General features: G+C 39.9%; 1 protein-coding gene across 1 annotated transcript; it reads right to left on the bottom strand.

Moving 5' to 3' along the window:
* Positions 1-8,297: 8,297 nt before the first annotated feature.
* LOC131164300 (uncharacterized) lies at positions 8,298-10,185 on the bottom strand. The gene has a single exon (XM_058121392.1). It carries the CDS (start codon positions 9,946-9,948, stop codon positions 8,773-8,775), a length of 1,176 nt encoding a protein of 391 aa, XP_057977375.1. The 5' UTR covers positions 9,949-10,185; the 3' UTR covers positions 8,298-8,772.
* Between the last annotated feature and the right edge of the window lie 17,796 nt (positions 10,186-27,981).

Below are 27,981 nucleotides of genomic sequence, written 5' to 3'. Positions count from 1 at the left end.
CGTTTGACCAAGAATTTGAGCCATATTTTTATATGTGGGAAAATATTTAGTCTATGTTTGAATGAAGAGTCTTGGAGGAGAAAATAAAAAGAGAAGAGAATATATTTATATATATATATATATATATATTTGTATTTCTTACCTATTTCAAATATTATGATGAATGAAATATGATTGAGGATTAAGAAAAAAATAATGATTGATGTCATATAAAATAAAAGTTTGTTAATTGATTTGTGATTCTTTGATTACAAAAAAAAAAATAGTTCATATTTTCTTCTTCTTTTTTTTTTTCCTCATGCTTATACCTTTGGAGGATCCATTAGGGCTATATGCATTTCTTGTAACGGTGATTTTTTTTTTTAAAAGTTTAGGCCTTATCTAAATACAGGCAAGCGTGGGTTACATTACGCAAACCGAACATGTATTTTCTCTAAGAAGATGTCTGAGAGAAAAAACTAGGGTTGACGCTGCGGCGAAGCAGCTCGCAATACGTCGGTGACGGCGACAGTTACAGTAAGTTGACAATCGACATCCTTCATTTTAAATTTTCCGCCGGCCATTGTTTGCTTTACAGGTAGCATTTGCTATACATGGGCGTGAACTGAAGCATGGCGTGAGTGTGACCTAAGGAAAGGGGAAAAGAGGGTTGACGCTGGGGCGAAGCAGTTCGCAGTATGTCGGTGATGGCGATGGCGACGGTCGGTCGACAATCGGCATCCTCAACGCTGAACATTGTGATTTACAGTACGTATTCATCCTCTTCAGCCAGCCTTGTTAGCTTCGCTGAAGTAGGAGCTTTGCGAGCCCACCGCCACCGCCTACAGTCAAAGCCGCCGACCCTACTGCACACGTATACGGACTTTCTCGTCTTATTACTTATAGTTTCTCTCTATTCTCTCGTAATTAGTTTCGAGCCCAAAACATATTTTCAAACTCAAAAAAAAGAAAAAAAAATTCCAAAACACAAACCAGATTTTTTATTCAAATTATTAACTTGATATCTTCAAAGGTGAATGGGTTGGATGCTTGTACGGGATGGAAAGATGGTTGAGAAGGAAAACAATGAGTTGGGCGGTAGACGTACTTTTGCGTAGGCACTTCAATGACCCGTGCCTCAATCCAAATTTCGATTACCATTAAGGAAGCTTGAGATCATTAATGGGGAATTAGGTTTTGTCCTTTCGGATGTCGAGATGGATAGAGCGATTGAGGATCTAAAGTTTGCACTTGTTCTGAAATTATTATTGAAGAGATCGTCAATTGATGTGCTAAGGCTTTGGATTGTTAAGACGTGAGGTTTTAGTGAGGTGTTGATGATTAGCTTTATTGATGAATATCATGTGTTGCTACACTTGGCTAATGAGAAAGATTATTTGCACGTATGGGTGAAGGAGGGACGGGTTGTGGTTGGTTGTTAGATCTACTTGTTCAACAGGACGATTGTTTTTTATGTTAAAAAAGAATCATCCATTGCTCCTCAATGGATCTTCCTACCAGGATTGTCGTTGCTCTTGTATAGACTAGATTGTCTTTAAATTTTTGCTACAAGGTTTGGAAAGTTTCTTAGAATGGATAATGTCACGTTATATAGAACTCATGCTATGGGGGTGAGAATTTGTGTGGAAGTGGATTTGCAGGAGGAGCCGGTTCGTGGCTTCCTATTGGTGGTAGGTCAAAAACACCATGTTTGACAGGAAGTGGTGCATGAGAAGCAGAGTTTTATTGTAAAAAGTGTTTCCGTCAAGGCCATACAGAGGTTGCTTGTAGGTTGGGTGATCGTGTTAAAGCGAAAACAGTTAGTAAGAATGACTTGATGATTAAAGATGAGATAGGGAAGGTAAAAGCTTAGAAGGAGGTGGGAAGGAAAGACAAGAATTTAAATGAAGGTGCAAGTAGAAATGTGGAAGTGGATCCTATTATTGTGTCTGATAATAAGGAAATTGAAAAGGAGGTAAAGTTAGTTGTGGATAAAGGAAAACAGGTTTTAGAGGAGGGTAGTCCTCACCGGTCCTCATTGATGAGGGAATGCATGCAGGTGGGTCTAGAAAAAATTCCCAGGCAATTGAGAAGGGCAAGATGGTTCAAATGGAAGTGCAAAGTGTTGGCCTTGCAATGCTTAATATCCTGTTTTGATGCTAACAAATAAGTAGAACTTAACACGCTTTGTTTAAGTGATGTATTTTCAGGATTTAATGATGAATGTAAAGTTAAAGAATTCATGAAAGCTTATATTTCAAAGAAGGATAATCAATATGAAGCTTAAAGCATGGATTCAAAAATGGATTTAAGGATAAAGTTTGAAGATCATTAGAATATGAGGATTAAAGCGAACTTGATGAAAGCTCAAAGAAAGATGAAACAAGTATAAAAGCTTCAAGGAATTCAATAATTGAAAATTCGAAAGAGTTTAGGAAATTTCATGTAAGTACTTCAAATAATTTCGATATGGATACATGAAACTCTTAGGTTAATTTATTGGACCTAGATACCTTTTAACATACTTGAAAAATATTTTTATAAGGTTAAAAATTATTTCAAAAAGGTTAAAATCATTTTTGGAATGAAAAACACCAAAAAGATGATTTCTCAATTACTGTCAATTTTTATACATCCGCATTATGTACATTTTTCTCCATCAAAAAATCTTTATTTTAAAATGTATTCAACATGAAAGTTTTAGGATTTTCTCTTAGCTTTCATTTGACAGCAAGAACATCAAATTTGGAGTTACACAGAAAAAGTTATGATAAAAAGACTGAAGGGTGCTTAAAGTTGATAGCATGACAGACGATTGTTTGTGCATTTTGAGACGCCTGTCCATGTTTAGATAGGCAACTGCCACCTTGCTTTTCCTTTAATTTAACTAGACAACTAATTGCCAAAAATGGACACTCAACTGTCACGCGGCTGTTTTGAAATTTTCATAACGGTTAAATTTTTAAATGAGGTTGCTTGGGGCTCAAACTTTGTGAAAACTTGGGGGATACTCCAAGTCACTTGGGGAACAAGTTAAATACTTGTCTACATCTATAAATAAGCCTCAAAGATCATTGAATTAATTAACCAAGAACCAAGAATCAAAATCAGCATTCAAAAATTCTCTCAATTGCTCTCAACACTTAAAGGCTCTTTCACTCTCATCTTGTCTTTGAAATTTGCTAAGGTCTTGCTAATTCAATCACCAATCTTGTACTACAAATTCCAAATCTTTCAATCATTGAAAGAATTAATCGATGATATACTTTCTTGAGCTACAAGTTAAATTCCATATTGTTATTTACTTTAAAGTATATTATAGTGCTGAACTATTGTACTAATCAGCTCATTGTGTGAGCAAATTCCTTGTACACATTTATTTGATTTGTATTTTTTAGATTTACGATTCTAAAGATTGTTTAGATCGTTGGCTAAGTAAGGGGATATTGCTTAGAGAGGCGAGCTCTAGCCTAAGTAAGGAGTGACCGAACGAGGGTACATCGTTTGGAGAAGGCGGGCTCTAACCTTGACCAAGGAGTGTTGTAAAGGTTTATTCCGTCCATTAAAGGAACAAGTTTAGTGGATCCTTTGGTGGTTTACCAAAGGCGAAGACATAAGCTGGGTATAAGCCGAACCTTGTAAAAATCCCGGTTTCATTCTCTCTTTCCCTTACCCTCTTTATTTTCAGTACTTATACAATTGCGTGGATGTTTTAAATATCTGAATTAGATATTTTCAGTATTTCTATTCTGTCCGAAATCATTGACAGTTTGGCCCAAACCGTGGGCGGTTTGGCTCAGGGCAGCGAGGCTAATTGCAAATTTTGAATCTGAACGTTAATGTGGTTGGGTGTTTGGAGGGAAACCTCTGAAATGTTTATAAATATACCAATTCTGGGTATATTCTAGATGAACAAGATCATTGTAAGATGTATTGTAGTGTGTGTTCTTTGACACGTATATAGTGAAAATTTTGTCGATTGCTCCCATGGATGTAGGCATTGCCGAACCACGTAAATATTTGCGTTGTTGTTCTTGCTTTTAGATATACTACGTGTGTGTGTTCCATATTTGTTCTTCATTGGTTACTGCGTTTAATTTCCGCCGTGCAAATCTGAGTTTATTCACAACAATTGGTATCAGAGCACTTGTTGTTATGGCATTGGGTACTTCGTCTGCAAAATTTGACGTTGTCAAATTTGATGGAACTAGTAACTTTGGTTTATGGCAGAGAAGAGTGAAAGATTTTCTAGTGTAGCAAGGGATGGAGAAGGCCTTGTATGGCGTTCAACCAGAAGGTATGGATGAGACTAATTGGAAATAATTAGAGGCAAAGACTATTGCTGCAATACGATTGTGTTTGGCCGATGAAGTGCTTTATCATATCATAGAGGAAGATTCTCCTGCGGCTGTTTGGCAAAAGCTTAAAAGCCGGTACATGTCCAAATCCCTTACTAAGAAACTTTTTCTTAAGCAGCGTCTTTATTGGCTTAATATGGTGGGTGGTTCAAACTTTATCTAACACATTAACGCATTTAATCAAATCATAAGTAATTTAATGCTGGTTGATGTGAAATTCGAAAAGGATGATAAGGTGTTGATGCTACTGAATTCCTTGCTAGTGACTTACACGTATGAGAACCTAGTTACCACTCTTACATGGGGGAAAGAGATCCTAAATTTGGAAGAGGTGACAAGTGCGTTGTTGGGGTTTCATCAAAGGATAAAAGTATGCGATGAAAATTCACACGGAGAAGGACTTGTGGCGAAAACTAACCATGATCGTGGAAGGGAAAAATTTAGAATTGGATCAAGTCAAAAATCTTGAGCTTAATCTAAGAAGAAAAAGGATATCCAGTGTTATAAGTGCGACAAAAAAGAGCACATTAAAACTGAAGTATTCGGATTGGAAGAAAGGAAACGCTAAAAAGCTTGAAGGGACTTTAAAATCAGCAAATTTAGTTCAAGAAGAAAATTTAGTTTGTAGTAATGGTGATGTATTTTCAGTTTCGTCGGGGTGAGATCGCCTCACGGACTCGTGGATCCTAGACTCGGCATGTTCTTACCAAATGATTCTAAATAAGGAGTGGTTCAAAACTTACATGTTAGTAAATTCATATTCAGTTCTTATGGGCAATGATGTGTCTTCTAAAATCATTGACATAGGATAAGAACCTTGAGTAATGTTAGACACATACTAGACCTACGGAAAAGTCTCATTTCACTTGGCACTTTGGATTGTAATGGATTCAATTACAAGTCTGAAAGTGGGATTATGAAGGTGTGCAAAGTTAATCTGACAATGATGAAAGGGCAAAAGTTAGATGGAAATATTTATACACTGTAGGGAACTATTGTTGTAGGTGGAGCTGCAACCGTAGATTATGAATTTGATGAAATCGTTTTGTGGCATATGCAGCATGGGCATATGGGTGAACATGATATGAAAGAACTTCACAAGAGGAAACTTTTGAAAGGTATGAAAACATGTAAGATGAATTTTTGCAAGTTTTGTGTTCTTGGAAAGCAAAATAGGGCGCAATTCAAATCAGCTATTCATAAGACGGAAGGTATTCTTGATTACATATATTCTAATGTTTGGGGGCCTGTCAGAGTAGCATCACGAGGAGGACATGTTTATTTTGTGAGCTTTGTTGACGACTACTCACGAAAAGTTTGGGTATACTTTAGGCCGCACAAGTCTGATACGTTTTCTAGGTTTAAGTTGTGAAAAGTTAAAGTAGAAAACTAGACTAGGAGGAGAATCAAATGTCTTAGATTAGACAATGGGACTGAGTACGCTGATTCTAGGTTCATGGAGTTTTGTGAGCAACAGAGCATTAAGAGACATTTCACTTTTTGTCGGACACCTCATCAAAACGGTGTGGCTGAAAGGATGAACCGAACTCTAGTTGAAAAGCTCGGTGTATCAGGCTTGTAGGGCTATCAAAGAACTTCTGGGTTAGGATAGTTAGTATGACTTATTTCTTGGTAAACTGATCACCGAGGGCATCACTAGAGGGAAAAGTGGCAAAAGAGTTATGGACGGAAAATGCAGTAGATTATTCTGGATTGAAGGTATTCAATTGTCTAGCCTATGTTCATGTGTCTAGTGAGGAGAGATCAAAACTTAACACAAAGTCTAGACGCTGCATCTTTTTGGGATATCAAAAGGGTGTGAAAGAGTTCAAGCTGTGGGATCCAATAGCAAACAAGTTGGTGATCAATAGGGATGTAGTTTTCGAAAAGAAAGCTATGGTGAAGCGTACTCAATAATTTGATGAAGAGAAACAGGAGCCAGAATATTGGAGCAAAGATGAACATGTTGTGCAGGCGGAGTTAGACACTCAGGGCAATGATAGTGATCTTGGTCCTCTAGTTGCAAGGAGTTCAACCTCGGGAAACTAGTAAGTCGACAATATTTCTATACGAAGATCCAGACACACTATCATACCACCGCTAAGGTATAGGTTTGAAGAGTTGGTATCTTATGCTTTCATTACCAATTGCAATGATTCAACTACTTTTCAAGAGGCAGTGCATGGCCAGGAGAAAAGTAGGTGGATGGGTGCTATGATTGAGGAAATGAAGTCGCTGCATAAAAATCAAACTTGAGAGTTGGTGGAGCTTCCAAATTGGAAGAGATTGATAGGCTGCAAATGGGTATATATGAAGAAGAAAGCAATTTCAGAAAAGGAATGAGAGATTTTGAAGACACTGTTAGTGGCAAAGGGGTACTCATAGGGAAAAGGAATCGGTTATATTGAAATCTTTTAACTTGTGGTCCGACACACTTCCATTAGGGTAGTGTTGGGATTAGTAGCTCATTATGATATGTATTTGGAACAAATGGATGTGAAGATGACATTTCTCCATGGTGACTTGGAGAAACAGATTTATATGATACAACCAGAGGGATTCAATGAACCCGAGTAAGAGCACTTAGTTTGCAAATTGAAGAAGTCTTTTTACGGGCTGAAACAGTCTCTGAGGCAATGGTACAAAAGATTTGATTCCTATATGATCAGTATAGGTTACAGAAGATGGATTTTCATATACTTATAGGGTACTTCTAGTCATTGCATCATGTTCGGCATACAACAGGATAGTCCATCAGTTGTGGGGTTTGTTGATGCTGATTATGTAAGGATATGGATGTCAAAAGGTCTACAACGGGTTATGTATTCACCATTGTGGGAGGACCTATATGTTGGAGGTCTATGGTACAATCCTTGGTGACTTTGTCTACAACTGAATCTGAATATATGACAGTTATCGATGCTACAAAGGAGGTTTGGTCAAGGAGCTGGGTATACAACAAGGTGGAGTTGTGTTGCATTATGGCAATCAGAATATTTTTTACTTGGTGAAGAATCAAGTGTACCATGTTAGAACCAAGCATATTGATGTAAGGTTCTACAGGGTCTGGGAATTGATTACTTCAGGTGAACTTGTATTGGAGAAGGTTCACACATCTGGAAATACAACAGACATCTTGACAAAACTGGTTATTATTGAAAAGTTCAAGCATTGCTTGGACTTATTTCATGTCTCCAAGTGCTAGAAGGGAGACGGACCTAACCTAATATTCCAAGGTCAAGGTGGAGCAGCGAGTTCATATTTTTCGATTTCTCCTAAGGGGCATATGTTTGCCAAGTTAGAGTTTTTTGTGAATTGTGGCTCACATTTTAAGGGAAAGCATGAATGAAAATCAGAGTGCAGCAATGCAACAGGGGCAATATTTTTATTCTGTCTAAACCATCAACGGTTTGGCTCGGGGTAGCGAGATTGATTTCAAATTTTGAATCCGAACATATGTGGTTGGGTGTTTGGAGGTAAACCTCCAAATTATTTATAAATATTCCATTCTAGGTATATTCTAGATGAAGAAGATCATTGTAAGATGTATTGTAATGTATGTTCTTTGATACTTATATAGTGAAAACTTTGTCGATTGCTCCCGTGGATGTAGGCATTGCCGAACCATGTAAATTTTCGTGTTATTGTTTTTGCTTTCAAATATATTGCGTGTAAGTGTTCCATATTTGTTCTTCATTGGTTGCTGTGTTTAATTTCCGTGGTGCAAATCCAAGTTTATTCACAACAAGTAGCATCAACAATATTTGACTTTCATGGGCAAGAAGAATTATCAACACTAGTAGAGGGGGAAGAGCTATATAATTGGCTGAACTGAAAAAGTTGCAACCTCCGTGCATGAGATAAAATTACATATAATCTCCCAGAGCTATGCATTTTGGAGCAGTGAATTTTGAAGATTTGTGGGCCTTACATATAATTAATACGAAGCATTCCGTCCTCGAAGCTATGAATTTTGTGAAGTTCTTCATTCTCCTCCCTACATGAAAACTCTGCTCTGATTTTCATTGGCTGCTAAGCAGACATTTCCAAAAAATAAAAAAGTATTCTGGACACTTCTTCAACAATGATAAAGAACCATTATTAACTCTCCCAAAAAAAAAAGAAAAAAGGATAATCCTTGAAAAGTAAATGCACACTTCCAAGCTTCATGGATTGGAAGCCACCATGTGTGTAGGTGATGGGATACCCCATCATTCATGAATCCAGAGTCATAGACATAGTGTCTCCTGGTCATCAAACATGGCTACTGTCTACTGAGATTTAAACGTAGATGTCTGAGGAACCCAAATACTAAATCGAGGTGATCATTTCATCCTGACAATCTGTCAATGAATTAAACTTACTTTTGAATCATTTTAGTAATTCAGACATGGGAAGAGATTATGCGATTGGATAAAAATAAGAGCATATCTTGTTAGTGGGGTATTGAATGACCGACCTCAGAGTCTGATTCCTGTCTTGAATTGGTACGATGCTTTTGACGTCTCTTTGCCATCTCTTTAATCTCCTCCTCTTTCTCATCAATGAAAGAAAGGAAGGTTTGAATCCTGCGTGAACGGCTTGAAATGCCTTCTATAGTGTCTCCTGCAGTGTCTTCTGCAGTTCCTCCTGTAGCATTTCTCATTTGGTCAGTAAGCCCAAAATGTGCCATGAGAAGACTGACATGAGTTAGTAGCTCTCCTCCTCGTCCAAGCTGCTGAGCATGGTATCTCCATTCACATTGATTTGCTGCGAAACATAGCATCTCCACCCATACATGGCATATTATTTTCCATTTCTCCCATTCCTCTGAAACATAATCCGTTTCTATCACTACCTTTGGCTCAGACTGTAATAATTTAGCAAGCTTACATCCGTCCAATATCATAGAAGGTGGTGGGTCTTCATCATCCTCTTCAATCAATATTTTGCAAGCTTCATTTCTAGAACTACCAACACCTATATCTTTGAGTTTAAAATAACCTTCTGCCTGTCGAGCAGTGAGATCAAATCTGATCTGTCCAACCCCCTTGGGCAACATGAAAGGACACATTACCAGTAGGTATAACATGTAGTCAGATAATAATTTACTCATTTTAATATAAGGATTGTGAATAGCATCCTCAGAGTTACTGAAGTCATAATAATGGCAAAGATCAGTAGCCATGTGCCAAAGAAGAATGCTTTCATCAAAATCCACCTCTGCAACACTCCATTTCAGCTTAAAAAGATTGGGGGACAACCCAATTATGCCGTCGCCTCTTTGTTCCCTTAATTCTTCAGCACCTTCAAGTTTAGCTTTCTCTAGGAGATAATTGAAGATGAGCCCTCTCATATCAGTTGAGACATCTTCTAAATAAATGTGTTGCTGCTTCTCCACCCGTTTCCAAAAGCCAAAGCAATTGTGGAACTTGGGTGGCCTATGTCTCAAGCAAAAATTTATCAAATTGAATTGTGCCATGGAAACAGACCACTTATCACTAATGGCTAATCTAAGGGAATATATGGCTTCAAATATCAGGTTCAAATATGGATTGCGATTCTTACTCAACCAGAGCAATGTCCAATCTGAAGAAAGTAGCAAGATGATTGCGTAGATTTCTAAAATCATTGCTCCGACCAACAATGTGTAACTTATGCTTACGTTGATTCTAGATTTGCTGTGCTTCTCAATTATCAAGAAGCCAACAAATGCTGAAACAGTAGAAAAAAAGCTGAGACAACGAAGTAGGCCGCCAACAACAGAACAAACTACCGATGCCTTTGTGTATAAAACATCATACAAAAATCCAAGCTCAAGTTTGATCACTTTGAAGACTTCTTCTGATGAAGACTGATTGATGAAAAAATCCCTGCTTTCTTGGATCTCACTGGCCGAAAAAACGAGATTTGCATAGAGACGCTTGAAAATGTTGAAGAAGTAAAAAGCATCCCGTTAGATTTTGGTTTCATTAGTTCTACTGTGTCTCAAAACTTTATCTTTGATGCGTGAGTCCCGCTTGTATTCCTCTTCTGCAAACTCAGGACTATTTGAACTTGGCGGGGGCAACTTATGCCTGGTGATTCTGAGATCACTACGGTTGTGATGGGGAAGCAATGAATCTCCAAAATGATCATAGCTTGCAGATCGAAGAACCCATGTTCTCTCTCCATATTTGGTCATTCCAGCAATAAACACTGGAATGGCTACCAACATGAGGTGATAACTGCTAGTTGTCCAAGACCTAAGAAAGATGTAAAATGCCACTCCAACCTGAACGACTAGTCCAAGGAAATGCCTCAGCCATAGCTCATTATCTTCTAAGGAGTAGGCAGTGATCGTGTCGGGGCCGCCAAGGTGCACTAGAAGAAATGGAGCCCAAAAAGCCATCATCACGTTATCGGGACTCAGTGAGTCAGAATCGCCTTGGTTATTACAGAGGATGCCAAGTGAAACAGTTGCAACCCAGTCTGCCGACAAGTATGCCAACCAGAGAACAATCCTAATCCAATTTCTAACGCTGTTCTTTCGCCAATTCCCGAAGGTGATGAGAATGATTTGCAAAAAGAGGCTGAGAAGAACCAGCACCCGCAGCTCCCAATCATTCCAGATTTTCCTCACACTTTCTGGGAAAATCTGCATTTCCCTCCTCCTTCAACTAGTAATTGCTGCTAGCTACTGAATTGAAGGTATGCTTCTTTGAGTTCCTTCACAGAGCTTAAAGACTGGTCACTAGGGAAATTTTGCCAGATGGGCCGCACAGAAACTGATAAAGTGTACTAATTTTCTTCCTTTCGAAGCAACATTTCACAGATGGGCAGCACCCGCATTGCACCTCCCTCCCAGCTTGCTTCCGCCTTCAGCTTCCATAGAAAATTCGTGGTTTGTCTCTCGTCCTTGATCTCGGCGGCAAGTTCCTCTGGGTTGACTGCGACCAAAACTACGTCTCTTCCTCCTACCACCCTGCTCGTTGTCGCTCCGACCAGTGCTCCCTCGCCAGAGCCAATAGCTGCGGCGACGACTGCTTCTCCGCCCCCCGCCCCGGCTGCAACAACAACACCTACGGCGTCTTCCCCGGCAACTCTCTGCCGCAGCTGTGTAGCACAGCCCTCATCTCAAATTCAAACATTTCAAGGTCCAATTCAACATCTCTCTGACACCACCATCTTGAGCATCTCCAATTCAATAAATCAAGCCCCTATTCCAATTAAATATTTCTCCTGACACCCCTCCATATATTAAATACTTTCAATTAAATATTCTTGAGCATCTCCAAGTCAATAATTCAAGCCCCACATCCAATTAAATACTTCTCCCAACACCATTCCATATATTAAATACTTTCCTACCTCTCCAATTTATCAATTCAAGCCCCACTTCCATTTCAACAATTCTAGCTCCACTTCCAATTCAATAATTCAACTCATCCATTAAATACTCTCTTCCTAAAGTTGCGGGCCCTGCACCTGTCTCCTCATTCACTTTTCCAGTCATTTGTCCTCTTCCAAAATTTCTCCCTTAATAAAACCCAACTCTTGTATTCTAATATATTCGTACAACTAGCCTATCTTCTCCCATCTTTTAATTATGGCGGAATCCAATAAAATTACAGTTATATTTGCCACAGAAATATTCATGTTGTCTCAATCAATATATCCACACTCATTACTTCCAAACTTTAAGCGGTCGAAACTATTCAATGTAGAACTCCCAGATGATAAATCTTCTTCGTGGGTATAATCTCATAGGATTTGTAAATAAAACTTATCCATGCTCACCAGTTAATGATCAAAAGTATATAATTTGGATTCGTCAAGATCGACTATTGCTTCTTGTTATCCAAACAGCTGTCACTGGACTAGCAGGACCAATTATATCTGTGACGACCTGCTTAATTTTTACTTCTTTTTATTTTTATAAAATATATTATCACATATCTCATAACCCAACTCAACAGATCATAATCCACCTGGACCCATGGGTACTAGGGATACATCATAACACAATCGGAAGCCTAAGCAGCAGGAAACATACAACTATAATATAATAAATACTGAAACATCCATCACATACCATAACTACCAGAGTCACTACATCCACTATATTTCCATATATACATCTCAAAAATAAAACCTAGAGACATTTCCCATAAAATCTAACTGTCCCTACAAAACTTACCCTTCAAAAAGAGCAAATAAACAGCACTAGATCAGCGGGGTTTTTCCCGCTCTCCTATCTAGGGCTCCTGAAAAATTTATAAAATTTTGAGGTGAGACACCTCTCAATAAGGGAAATAACTAATACCAGTGTGTGGCAACATGAGTATTTTGTGCTCTACATATATCATACATAATATATTCAGTAACTGTTTTGTCGAAATCTGGGAAAACATACATATACCAAATCATGGTAGAACAAGCTGCATTTTCATAAACAAATCTCATCTCATATAATAATAATAACATAAAAACATTCTTGGTAGGTTAGCTGGCTGTTGTCATGTATTACCCCCACATGACTGGGTTGTGTGGCCTGAAGGCGGGACCTGACAATGGTTGGCTGACCACTGCCAAGTCAATCATACAATCTGTAAGTTCGATGAGTCTGTCAAACCTGGTCCGTGCACTAGGGGCGATCACACACTTCTTAAAACCACATCGACCATCCAATCTCACACCACTCCGTACAGCGACGTTAACACAAATATCATGATCACGAAGACCATAGACATATAGCAATGGTATCGTGCATGTAAGAACCCGAAAAATATAAAATGGATTTCTGCAGATTTCGTCGACGAAGGTAGTAGACTTTTCATCAATGAAATTCAGAGGTTCATCGATGAAGAGAAGCCGAGAGGTCTAGAAAATTTTAAATATCAGACTTCGTCGACAAGGCTGCTGACATCCACGATGAAATCTTGGATTTTTCGTTGACGAAGTTACTTTTCATCGATGAAAACCGGGTGGGTAAAAGGGGGTATAAAAGGAGTTTTCCCTTTTCTTCTTCACTAAGTTTCTCTCTCTCTCTCTCTAAACTCTCTCTACTCTCTCTCTCTATATTTCCTCGTCGGTTGTTAATAGAATCAGAAATCTGAGGTTACCACGATGATCGTGGAAGGATTCTTTACAACTTTTGTGGATCGGAATCTTGGTTCGAGCGTTTTCGAGTTTCAGGTCAAAGTCGAGGTAAGGCTTGGTTTTCATTTCTGATTTGGAATATGTATAGTAGTATGGATCATAAGCATGTTTAGTACTGTGGTTTGTAGATTTCGGAGTCTCGGTTTGTAGTTTTGAGGGCCGTAGAGTTCGTGATTTGGTTTCGGGTTGAGGTAAGGAGATTCTGTTTATATAAGTTCATTTTTGAAATCGGGATCGGTAAGCCTGTAGGCTACGATCGTATGTACATTTTGGCTACTTATCTGGAGAAATCTATTAGGTAAAAACACGGGATTTTTGGGTTACAGTTTTCTGGAAAATGGGGGATTTCGGGTATCATCTCTTGTTTGTTTGGAAAATTGTTTGTTTGCTTTAAACTGTATTATTGAGATGACCGTAATCCATATTTGCATAAACTGTATACTTGAAATTGTAAACGATAGGATTTGCCGTAAACCAAATAAGTGTGGTATGTGTGTATGTATGTAAATGTTCCAGGTATTTGTAAAACAGCTATGTGGCGGTTTATTATTGTACGCTGAAATGTATAGGGACGTGAGTTCCCAAAATGATTCCAGGTTTTGTGAAATCAGCTAGTGGCGGCTAATTACCATACACCGAGAGCGGCTGGCTCTATATCCAAGGTGTGAAATATCACCAGTATGGTTTGGCTGGTCACCGAAGGTGTGATCTACACCGTATGTTGCAATGGATTCACAGTGGGCCTAGGTCGACGCAGCGTAGTTGTCACATGGTAATGTAATCGGGGTTAGACCAGGTGACCTTGTGTAGTTGCGTATGTAGCAATTGATTCACTATTGGGCCTGAGTCAGAGATCTTTGTAGTTACATGTGTAGAAACGTAACCGCTGTGAGACTGGGTGACCTTGTGTAGTTGCGTATGTAGCAATGGATTCACCATTGGGCCTTGATCGTCGCAGCGTAGTTGCGTATGTGGCAATGTAATCGCTATGAGATAAGGTGACCTAGTGTAGTTGCGAATAGTGTGACGACACTGACTGTATGTATGTATGTACGTATGTATTTGAGTATGGTATGGATGAACTGGAATGGGTTTGTAAAAATACTGGAACTGTATGGAAATGTATGGAAATTGTTTTGAAACTGTACGTATTGTTTCAAACTGTATCGTATGTATATGTTATGAAGTATGAAAATGACACTGGTATGCCACACACTGATATAACCTGTTTTCTCCCTTACTGAGAGGTGTCTCACCTCGAATATATACAAATGTTTTTCAGGTCCTTCGGGTAGCCGAAACTAACATCCTATCATTCGGAAGCGGGGGTGTGTTTAGCTACTGTTAGTACCTGATAGGTACGAATTTTGTAACCGGGTTGTCGTGATCGATTTTGCAGACGCCCGTAGTATGTATGGTGTGTGTAGGGATGTATAATCTTGTATGGTATAAACTCTGGTATGGTACAATTTGATGTAAAGAAAGACTGTATTCTGCTGCATATGTTGATGAGTATGGACATGTGTATGTATGTATATAGGGCATCCATTACCCTACGGGGTCGGACTCTCTTATATATGGTATCATGTATGTTTTATATTGGACAGGTTAGGTTACTTAATTCACCCCTGGGGCGTGACAGTTTGGTATTAGAGCTAACCAGGTTGTTAGGTCTTGTAGACTTGGTTAGGAGTATTGATGTGTACATACCAGAGTATAGGATATGGATATGGGTAGAGTTGGTTAAAGGTTGTTCGGTTGCTAAACCAGGAATTGTCGACGATATTCCATGTTTTTTTTCCTGGGATGACGATTCCAGTAAAAGTAGGGCAGATCATTGATGGCTTTCGTGTCGGTGTGATAGGACAAACTTAGACCTGGCAGAAAGTAGTTAACACGATTAGTGTAGATAATTGTGTTAACTGTATGTTTTGTAGGGATTCTAACCGATTCCTATTCTGTTTTCAGTATGGAGCCCAAGGATAATAACTTGGAGAGTGGCTTCGAGGAGACGGCAAGTGATGAGTCTCCTTCTGTGTCTCGTAGTATAGCGAGATAGGTGATTTGAGAGATTGGGCAGAGTGTTAGGAGACGCGAGAGCTCTCCTATTGATGCGGGGTGTACCATTGAGAGGTTCACACGCATGCACCCTCCGACATTTACGGGAGGACCTAATCCGATTGTAGCAAAGGACTGAGTCAAGAAGACTGAGAGGATTTTGGGAGTCCTCCACTGCACTGAGAAGCAAAAGGTCTTGTATGCTACCTTCTAGTTGACTGGGGAGGCAGGGCGATGGTGGACGGCGGTGAGTTTGCTTGAGAGGCAGAGAGCTGGTCCATCTGATATGACGTGGGGCCGTTTCAAGGAGGTATTCTTCGAGACATACTTTCCGATCTCCACTCGGGATGCGAAGGCTGATGAGTTTTCAGGAGTGACGCAGGGGACTTTGTCAGTGCAGATATATGCTTCCAGATATATTAAGTTATCTCGATTTGCACCATATTTAGTTCCAAATGAGCACGAGAAGGCTTGACGATTTGAGAAGGGTCTGAGGAAAGACATCTGCCGTCTTGTGGGGATGTTGCAGATCCGTGAGTTTTCTGTTCTGGTGGATAAAGCCACCATAGTCTAGACCGACCTTCGAGGAGATGAGCTAGTATAGGTACAGGGGAAGAGGCAAGTATCTTCTAGTCCTCATAATGGTCCTCGGCAGGGACTGTGGAAGAAGAAGAAGAGTTACAGCTCCAGGTATCAGTAGAACACCGAGCGGCTGAGTTCTTAGGGGGATCCATCTTCCGCACCGTGTGCAAAGTTTCGTAAATGGAATGATGGCAAATGCCAGCCATTATGGGGTGTCTGCTACAACTGTGGCCAAACGGGTCAGATGGCGAAGAGTTCTCAAGAACAGAGGAGGATTATGCCTACACAGAGTTAGAACTGTGGGAGTAATCAGGTGCCTCGGGAGAATTATCAGGCAACCACGGCTCCGGCAATGGCTTCGGCGAGGGTATATTCACTTACTCTAGCAGATGCGGAACACGCTAGGAACGTGGTGACAGGTACCATGTTATTGCTTTCGAATAGAGCTGTTGTTTTATTTGATTCGGGGGCAACCCATTCGTTCATATTTGTTAGTTTTGTGAAGTTGTGTGAGGTAGAAATTTGTGTGATGAATGAGATGTTGTCTGTGATTATGCCGACTGAGAGTGTAACGATTTGTAGTAAGATGTTGGAAAACTGCCCAATTGTGATTCAGGAGAGGCTGCTCCGGCAAATCTTGTGGTATACGACATGTCGGGTTTTGACGTCATACTGGGAAGGGATTGATTTTTCTCCAGCTATGCGGTGATCGATTGTCGTAAGAAGGTAGTAGTGTTTAGACCTCCTGAGAAGCAGGAGTATGAGTTCGTGGGATCGCGTGTGCATCCGACGCCACAGATCTTATCGGCATTACAGGCGAGGAGACTACTCTTGGACGGATGTCAAGGGTACTTAGCTTGTGTGGAGGAATCACCGCGGGATGAGTTGAGACTCGAGGACATTCGGGTAGTCAGCGAATTTTTGGATGTGTTTCCAGATGATTTACCAGGTTTACCTCTGGACCATGAGGTGGAGTTTGCGATAGAGTTGTTGCCTGGTAAGGCACCGATCTCTAAAGCTCCGTACCGGATGGCTCCAGCAGAACTTTGAGAGTTAAAGGAGCAATTGCAGGAATTACTGGACAGGGGATTCATTCGACCTAGTGTTTTGCCCTGGGGAGCTCCAATACTATTTGTGAAGAAGAAGGACGGGTCGATGTGGATGTGCGTTGATTACCGTGAGATCAACAAAGTGACGGTGAAGAACCGTTATCCTTTGCCTCGTATAGATGATCTCTTTGACCAATTGCAGGGGATGCAGGTCTTTTTGAAGATCGATTTGCGGTCAGGATATCATCAGGTGAGGGTTAAAGCAGAGGATGTAGCGAAAACTACTTTCCGAACCATATATGGTCACTATGAGTTCTTAGTCATGCCTTTTAGGTTGACGAATGCGCCGGGAGTGTTCATGGATCTGATAAACAGGGTCTTCCATGAGTACTTGGATCGGTTTGTAGTGGTGTTTATTGATGACATTCTGGTATACTCGAGAAGTACGGAAGAGCATGTGGACCATTTGAGGTTAGTACTACAAATTCTACGAGAGAAGAGGTTGTATGCTAAGCTGAAGAAGTGTGAGTTCTGGTTGAATCGGGTCGCGTTCTTAGGCTATGTGGTGTCTGAAGGTTATATCTCTATTGATCCTAGTAAAATCGAAGTTGTGGTTGACTAGGTTAGACCGAAGAGTGTGCATGAGGTTCGGAGTTTTCTGGGACTGGCAGGATATTATCGTCGGTTCATAAAGGGTTTCTCTAAACTGTCTGAACCTCTAACACGATTAACCAGGAAGGGAGTTCAGTTTGAGTGGACTAGTGATTGCGAGCAGTGCTTTCAGGAGTTGAAGCATCGGCTGATTACTGCTCTAGTGTTGACCATTCCTTCGGGGAATGGTGGATATGTGATTTATAGCGACGCGTCTCTAAAGGGTTTGGGATGTGTGCTTATGCAGCAGGGTAAGGTAGTGGCGTATGCTTCTCGACAATTGAAAGAGTATAAGAAGAATTACCCTACGCATGATCTAGAGTTAACTACCGTGTTGTATGCACCGAAGATCAGGCGACACTATCTGTACGAGGTGCAGTGTGAGATCTTCACGGATCACAAAAGCCTCAGGTACTTTTTCACGCAGAAGGAGTTGAATATGAGGCAGAGGCGATGGTTAGAGTTGATTAAGGACTACGATGGCACGATTAGTTACCATCCAAGGAAGGCTAACGTGGTAGCTGATGCGTTAAGTCGGAAGTCAAAACATGCAGCAGTATCTACAGTTGTAGACCAGCATCATGTCAAACGAGATCTAGAAAGTCTTGGCATGGAAATGGTGTTTGGTGATCATCAGGCTTTCATTTCTAGCTTGGTGATTCAGCCAACCTTGTTTGAACATATTAAAGCCGCGCAGGCAAATGATGCAGAATTAGTTGGGATTGTGGGGAAAGTGCAGCGGGGTTTGGCTGCGGATTTTAACATCTCTGACATAGGTGTATTGAGATTTGGGATCAGACTGTGTGTTCCAAATGACGATGAGATCAGAAGGACGATTCTGGAGGAAGCACATCGTTCTTTATATACGGTACATCCGGGTAGTATGAAGATGTATCGGGATTTGCGCGAGTCCTTCTGGTGGAGTGGTATGAAGAGGGATATTGCCCGGTTTGTAGAGTAGTGTCTGACGTGTCAGCTGGTGAAAGCTGAACATCAGAAGCCGGCAGGGCCGTTGTAGCCTTTGCCTATTCCGGTGTGGAAATGGGAGCATATTTCCATGGACTTTATTACCAGATTACCGACAACGCTTCACGGACAGAATGCTATTTGGGTAATTGTGGACAGGTTGACGAAATCTGCTCACTTCATACCGATGAAAGTTAGCTATCCTTTGAGTAGGCTAGCTGATATGTATGTGCATGAGATTGTGAGAATGCACGGGGTAACAGTGTCCATTGTTTTAGATTGGGATGCGAGGTTTACTTCTCGATTTTGGAAGAGCTTGCAGGAGGCATTGGGGATGAAGCTTACTTTCAGTACAACGTTCCACCCCCAGACTAATGAAAATTTGGAGAGGATGATACAGATCTTGAAGGATATGTTATGGGCTTGCGTATTGGACTTCGGTGGTAGTTGGATTCAGTTTCTGCCACTAGTGGAGTTTGCCTCTAACAACAACTTCCAAGCTAGTATAGGGATGGCACCGTTCGAGGCTTTGTATGGTCGGACGTGTCGATCTCCTTTGTATTGGGATGAGGTCGGTGAACGTCAGGTTTTAGGATCTGAACTTGTGCAGCAGGCGTCTGAGAAGGTGGGTTTGATCTGGGAGAGGATTAGATCAGCTCAAAGTCGCAGAAGAGTTACACGGATGTTCGCCGCCATGAGTTAGAGTTCGAAGTGGGAGGTAAGGTATTTTTGCGTATCACTCCGATGAAGGGAGTAATGAGATTCGGCAGGAAGGGCAAGTTGAGCCCGAGGTATATCGGACCATTTGAGATACTTGAGCAAGTGGGTCCAGTAGCCTATAGAGTTGCATTACCTCCGGTACTTTCGAGGATCTATGATGTGTTTCACGTATCTATGCTGAGAACGACTTTTAAAAATATATTATCCCCCACTTCAAACTCCAACTCACCTCGATGGGTATTTGCATAGCTCTTTTGCCGACTTTGAGTAGTTTTTATTTTGTCCCGGATGAGCTTAATTTTCTCAGAGATCCTTTGTATAATCTTAGGACCTAAAATTCGTCATTCACCAACCTCATCCCAATATAATGGGGATCGGCACTTTCGACCATATAACGCTTCATATGGTGCCATCTTTATGCTGGATTGATAACTATTGTTATAGGCGAACTCAACTAATGGCAGATACTGAATCCAACTTCCTTTGAAATCCAGTACACAAGCTCTCAACATATCCTCCAATATCTGAATGGTTCTCTCCGAGTGTCCATCAGTTTAAGGATGAAATATCGTGCCAAAAGTAAGTCGTGATCCCAAGGCTCTTTGCAAACTCTTCCAGAATTGTGATGTGAATCGTGGATCTCGATCTGATATGATAGACACAGGCACGCCATGTAGTATAACTGTCTCTTGAACATATAATTCTACAAGCTTGGTCATAGAGTAGTTACCTTTGATTGGAATAAAGTGAGCAGTCTTCGTTAGATGATCAACAACCACCCAAATGACATTTTGTCCATGGAGTGCTGGAGGTAGCCGAATTACAAAATCCATGGAGATGTGCTCCCATTTCCACTCGGGAATGTGGAGTGGTTGCAGTGGTCCTGCTAGTCTCTGATGCTCTGATGCTCAGCCTTTACTTCCTGACAAGCAAGTCATTGTTCCACAAATTGTGTAATCTCCCTCTTCATGTTATTCCACTAAAAAGACTCTCTCAAGTCCCGATACATCTTCATGCTTCCTGGATGCACTGTATAAAGAGATCGATGAGCTTCTTCCAAGATTGTTCTTTTGATATCTTTGTCATTGGTCACACACAATCTAGTTTGGAATCTCAAAACTCCATCGTCAGATATGTTAAAGTCTCCCTTCAGTCCACTCTGTACCTTACCCATAATCTTCACTAGCTATGCATCTTCCATCTGTGCAACCTTAATCTTTTCTGGTAAGGTCTGTTGGATTACCAGAGCTAACATCCTCAAAATTTTCACCATTTTTTTTTATATTACTCCAATATCTGCATGTAATGGGCACCCCTATGCAACGGAAAACATAAATCACATAATCACATATACATGTATATACAATACCAGAATTCAGTATTTTCCGTCATAGCTACATAATACATCTCTCTCTCCAATGTCAACTACTCAAAAATACAAAACCCTACACCAAAACATACCCTATAACTAGGGTGACCAAGTGATCTCTATCCGCGAGCCTGATCTGCTCGCCTAGTTGGCTCACCTGAAAAATGGTAAAGTAATGGGGTGAGACGACGCTCAGTAAGTAGAAATATGCTATTACTAGTGTGTGGCGAACGAGTCATAAAATAATAATAATAGTATTTAAAAACTACATAATCTGGAAATTCTGTACAACACATGTCTAATATCTTAAAACATTTGTATCATCTGAACTTTCTATCATTCATAGTGCTACATCATACTATATACAATAAAAGCTATAAAATTGTATACATATACATAATTATGTTCTTTCCCTAGGACTCTGTATGTCATGATTTGACCTCTCATGACAGGGTTGTGCGGTCCGTAGGCAGGACTTAACCTGGTCGGCCCTCTAGGTAAGTCATCATACTCTACACTACCTCAACTCGGCCAAACTGCATCCACTCCTAAGCGCGGGACTAGCTGCTACCTCGTCTAACCGACCCCCCTCTACCCAGCGTACTAGGGAGCTGCATCCATTTCGAGCACGATTAGACGGTACCTACACACTATCTGAGATATGTGGTTGCACTCTATCTGTATATAGCAATGGTATCGTGCCCTGTAAACTGAATCTGTCTGTAATAACTCCATAGGGATCTGATACAATATAAGTACATATACATACACACACACACACACATATATATATATATATATATATATATATATACCTTCATTACGTTTCCAAAATAATCATAACGCTATAATTATGTATTGTAAATACTGTAAAATTGGAGTAACTGTAGCATCTCGATGCTATAAATGTATAATCTGTCTTTATAAACTGTGTGTTATGGTATTCAAGAAAACATAGCATTCTATAAAAACTATGATATACTGAATTGAATAAAATCTATATAAATCTGTATGTTAACTATCTGTCAATAACTGTATATACATGCTATATAACATGATATGCTGAAGTACTGTATAAATTTTACATCAGGTAAATATCTACTCAGACCACACAACATTAAAACATTCGTTTTGTAGAAACTGCATAATAACTGGTATATATGTATTTTTGAAAACTCTATTAATATTCTTAAAATCCCAGCATAGCATATTTCCCTTACTTGATTTCTGCTAAAATCCCTTTTTTTGTAACGGGTCCTACACCCATAAGGTTCTCCACTCAACACCCTGTAAACCACATTTTTCATAACAAAATATCAATATTTCTTGGCCTACATCATTTCCTACAACTGTTAGAATGCCAAAAACTGAATAAAAGACCTTACCTTGGATTTGGGATGAATTCCAACTTCATTTCACCAACGATCCGCTCCGGCAGACTTGCAAAGAACTTTGTCAGGAGCATCGTGGTGGCCTCAGATCGTCGATCCAGTGACTAACGGGACCGAAATCGAAGAGAGATGAGGGAGGAGCCGTAGGGGTAAAGAGAGAGAGAGAGCAGCGCTGATTTTCTATGATTAAAAATGAATTTAGGGCTATTTATATTGCGGGATTCGTCGACGAGCCACGTTATCTCGTCAATGAGTTCTTAAGTAATTTCATCAACGAATCTTACCCTTCGTTGAAGAAATTCAGAGTAGCTCAAATTCTTTTCTCGGTATTTTTTCGTCGATGAGGTCCCCTTACGCACTCGTCGACGAACTCCTTGTGTTCGTCGATGAGGCCCTGTTATGCACTCGTTGATGAACTCCCTGTGTTCGTGATGAGGCCCTATGGAAAATCTTTCGGGTTATTCCATCCAAAATGCAATGTCGTCAACGAACGCGAAGCGTTCGTCAACAAAGTTGGCTGCCTCCTTCTGATACTATTTCCATTTCTCTCCCTCGTTATTATTTAAATACTATTATTCTTTGGGTCACTACATTAGCAATGAGATCTTGATGATTTCCTTCCACTATTTCCACACCAAATCTTTCTAGGTCCATCATAATTTGATGTTGGGTCACCATTGCCGAGACTGATGCATTCATTGACTTTCGACTTAATGCATCTGCTACCACGTTGACTTTTCCCGGTGATAGTTGAAGGTGCAATCATAATATTTGATTAATTCTAACCATCTTCTTTGTCTCATGTTTAATTCCTTTTGCGTGAAAAAGTATTTGAGACTTTTATGGTCTGTGAAAATCTCACACCTTTCACCATAAAGATAGTGTCTCCAGATCTTTAGTGCGAATACCATAGCTGCCAGTTCCAAATCGTGTGTTGGATAATTCTTCTCGTACTCCTTGAGTTGTTGAGAAGCATATGCAATGACCTTCCCCTGTTGCATTAATACACACTCAAGCCCTTTCCGAGATGCATCACTGTAGATCACAAAACCATCTTCTCCTGATAGAATTGTCAGCACTGGGGCAGTGATGAGTCGTTGTTTAATTCTTGAAAGCTTTGCTCACATTCATCAGTCCACTCATACTTCACATTCTTTCTTGTCAATCTCATCAGAGGACCAAATATTTTAGAAAACCCTTCAACAAATCGACGATAATATCCTGCTAGACCTAAAAAACTCCTGATCTCATGAATATTCTTCGGTCTCGCCCAATCCACTACTACCTCTATTTTACTTGGGTCCACAGAAATACCATCTTTAGATATTACGTGCCCTAAGAATGCAACTCTTTCTAGCCATAACTAACATTTCGTAAGTTTGGTGTATAGTTTCTTTTCTCTTAGTACTTTGAGTACTAGCCTCAAATGGGTCTCGTGTTCCTGGGGGCTTTTTGAATAAATCAAAATAATATCAATGAAGACCACCACAAATTGATCTAGATATTCACGAAAGACCCTATTCATAAGGTCCATAAAGACAGCAAGAGCATTGGTCAGTCCAAATGGAATAACTAAGAATTCATAGTAACCATATCTCGTTTAGGATGCAGTCTTTGAAATATCTTCTTATTTGATTTTCACTTGATGGTACCCTGATCGGAGGTCAATTTTAGAGAAGACTTGTGTTCCTTGGAGTTGATCAAAAAAGTCATCTATGCGAAGTATTGGGTACTTGTTCTTAATGGTCACTTTATTTATTTCCATATAATCAATACACATTCTCATTTATCCATCTTTATTTTTAAGAAATAGTACCAATGCTCCCCATGGTGATACGCTGGGTCTGATGAATCCTTTGTCCAGCAACTCTTGTAATTTTTCCTTCAGTTCTTTCAATTCTATCGGTGCCATTCTGTATGGAACTTTAGATATCGATGTCATCCTTGGTAGTAGGTCGATAACAAACTCGATTTCGAGGTTAGTGGGTAGCCCAGGTAAATCCTTAAGGAATACATCTGAGAATTCCCTTACTATTGGGATATCCTTGAGCTTCAATTCTTCCTTTAGTGCCTCCACCACACATGCTAGGTACCCCTGACATCCATTCAAGAGTAATCTCTTTGCCTGGATAGCTGACAATATTTGTGGTGAAGGGCATACGCGAGTTCCATTGAACTTGTATTTTTGCTCACCATGAAGCTAGAAGCTAGCCAATCCATCCCAAGAATGACATCAAACCCGTGCATACTAAATACTACCAAGTTAGCCGGTAGTATTCTTTCCTCAACACAAATTCGGTAACCTTTAAGTATTTTTCTACATACTATCGAGGTTCCCATTGGTGTAACCACAGATAACTCAATTTCTAATGGCTGAGTTTCTACCCTACATATTTTAACATAAGCTGTAGATACAAAGAAGTGTGTGGCTCTAGAATCAAATAATACTTCTACTTTCTTGGAGAATATGAGAATAATACCTGTCACCATATCATTAGTATTTTCTGCATCTCCTGGAGTGAGGGCATAGACACGCGCCTAAGTGGTGTTCTGTTGATTGTTGTTTCGAGGTGCCTGTGTAATGACCTCCTTATAAAATAAATTCTCTACTATTTTAAATTAAAACAATTTCCTACACAACGAAAAGCAAATAACATGAAACACAACCTCATAGATATACAATACCATAGTGTCTAAATATTCCACAAATATTACATATTTCACTGTACTCTTAAGAATTACTCTTACTAATACCAGGGCTAACAAAATTGAACCCTAAAACACTCACCCTCAAAAAGGCAAACTAACAGCTCCTCCATTTGCGATTCTGCTCCGCTCCCCCAACTGGCTCACCTGAAAAATAATTCAACACTAGGATGAGCCAAAGATCAGTAAGACGAAACATGCTATCACTAGAGTGTGGCTATTGAGATGTAGATCTGTAAAAATTAATTCGAGTTAAGAATAGTACAAATAACTAAAACTGAAAATGCTAATACTACATAACATATTAAAACCCTTTAACTGCATAATTTAACATGTCAAACTGCATGAAGTTACTTTTCATAATAATACTACTATTTCAAAAAGTCTGATACTACTATAATATCTGAGAATATTTCCCTGGATGGTTGTATGTCATGATTTAACCCCTCATAATAGGGTTGTGCGGCCTGAAGGCTTGATCTATCCTGGCTGACCAACCAAGGTAAACCACTCTACTCCTCAGTCAAATCGACCCTCCTCAACCCGTATCTGATGGGGAGTCTGTCCACAACTAGGCACGATCGACCTCATACCACTTACTATCTGAGTTAAGTGGTTGTACTCTAAACTAAATATTTGTATATCTGTAGCTACGGTACCGTGCTCTGTTGTCTGATCTATCAGAGTCTGATACTATATAATACGTTTCTATATACAACTAACTATTTTACCATGATTCTGTAATAACTATATAATCCATGATGCTGTAATAATCTGTAACTATATCAACTGTATTTTTATGAGATAAACTGTAAATCTACCTGTTATTGTGCTGTAAAACTGTAAAGTCATGGTATTCTGAAAGACACTATAAACGCATTTCACTGTTTGTATATTCTGTAAAATATATTCCTAAAAATACTGTATAAATGTGTTTCTATACTATATTCATACTCTCATGCCACACAATAATTTAAAACACTTTAACTTCAATAATAAATTGCATAAATTTCTGCTCTGAATAATAATCTAGTAAAAACATAAATTTTATACTAAAATCATACTAAGTTTTCCAAACATAGCATGTTTCCCTTACCTAACTATCGAAAAACCCCTATCGTATACTGGTCCTACACCCACAAGGCTTCCTATTCCATACCCTGAAAACCACATTTTCCAGAACCAAATATCAATATTTCCTGGCCTACATCATTTCCTACAACTGCCAGAAGGTCAAAAACTTAATAAAAGACCTTACCCTGATTTTGAGGAGAGACTCGACTCAATCCCACCAACGATTTGCCCTAATAGACTTGAAAAAAACTCTGCCAGGAGCGTCATGGTGGCCTCAGATCGTCGATCCGGCGACTGACTAGGCCGAAATCAAAGAAAGATGGAGGAAGAACCGTCTAGGAAAGAGAGAGAGAGAGAGAGAGAGAGAGAGAGAGAGAGAGAGAGAAAGAGAGAGAGAGAGGAGAGATTTACGCCGAAAAAAATGCGAAAAAACCAAGTTTAGGATATTTATACTGCGGCCTTCGTCTACGAGCCATGTCACCTTATCGACGAGATCAAGAGGCAATTCATCGGCGAACCCTGACCTTAGTTGACAAAATTCAGAGTCGCCCAAACATCCACTCGGTATTTTCTCGTCGACGAAGCTTGCCTTCGTCAACGAAGTCTTGCTATACCCTCATCGATGAATCCCTTGTATTCGTCGACGAGGACCAAGGAAAAATTTTCCGTTATTACCCCCAAAGTGCAATGTCATCAACTACCTCCTTCTGTTATTGTTTCCATTTCTCTCCTTCTTTATTATTTAAAGAAGATTATTCTTCGGGTTGTTACATTCTCCCCTCCTTATAAAATTTCGTCCTCGAGATTCACTTATTCAAGGATCCTTCCTGCTCAAAGGTAATAATGGTTTTACTTTTTATAACCTTGCCCTCACTTATGGTAGAAAGAATACGTGTGGTGACCGTGAGGTAATTTTGGGAGATTACAAAACAAGATACGACATCTCCCAACAACCAAAAAAATACCTACCCTACCATTAACTCCTATAGTACAATGACCCTATGACTCAACAAAAGAAGAAAGGACCATCCTATAACATTAGTACAGCAATACTAATCATCGAACCAGTGAGGGGATATTTTCAGTGATTTCATCTTCATAAGGTCCCATGAGGGCTTCCTCAATGTGTGGTGTCGTCCATAGAACTTTACTAATGGATCTTTTTGCAAAGAATCTGGTCGTCTACTCTAAGAATTTGATATTGGGTTTCTCAAATGCTAAAGCCCTCATGAACTTCTAGTTTCTACTGGTTTTTTGGGAATTGGCTTAATTTGGGAAGGATCAGGGACATATTTCTGTAGCATGGAAATATGAAATATCGTAGACCTAGAGAATAAAATATGGCGGTGAAAGTCTAACCGATAGGCAGACCCATCTATCAAGTATTCAAATGGGCCCATAAAACCTAGGGCTAAATAACCCTCGTTCCAAATCTCAAGATCCCCTTCAGTGGAGTTATTATCAGAAATACATGATCACCACCTCAAAATTTAGTTATCAGCGGCATGGCAAGATCATGTGATTTTCTGCCGACTCTGCGCGTGGATCCATGCCGCGCATAAGTCGGTACTTATCACCACGCTGCTGAATTTATCGTATGACCCAAACTCACCCTTTCACTAACGGAAAACGTAGTAATGAAGCTAACGTGAGTCCCCAAAGCCTTCTGACAGATCTTCCAAAAGCATGATGGCTTAATAAAACGAGGGTTATGTCTAGAAAACTTGGATACCAGCACTCCTGGTGATCGAACCAATCTCCGGATAAAAATTCTGCTACCTGTTCGATAGGGGTAGTTGACTTTAAGGGTTAGAAAGTGTGTGTCTTTCGTCAAACCATCAACCACATCAAGTGGCTTCTTGACCATATGCGGCGGAGCCGGCGGACAACTCAGTAACAAAAGCTGAATACTAGATCCCACTTCCATTAGGAAATAAAACGTGCCTAACAAACTGACT

This window comes from Malania oleifera, chromosome 9 (genome assembly GCF_029873635.1).
Source record: "Malania oleifera isolate guangnan ecotype guangnan chromosome 9, ASM2987363v1, whole genome shotgun sequence".
Classification (NCBI taxonomy): Eukaryota; Viridiplantae; Streptophyta; class Magnoliopsida; order Santalales; family Ximeniaceae; genus Malania; species Malania oleifera.
Note: the sequence above shows the minus strand (reverse complement) of the source record. Positions and strands in the feature narration are given on the sequence as shown.

Coding starts and splice junctions, on each gene's coding strand:
- LOC131164300 (XM_058121392.1), bottom strand. CDS start 9,948: ATGATTTTAGAAATCTACGCAATCATCTTGCTACTTTCTTCAGATTGG.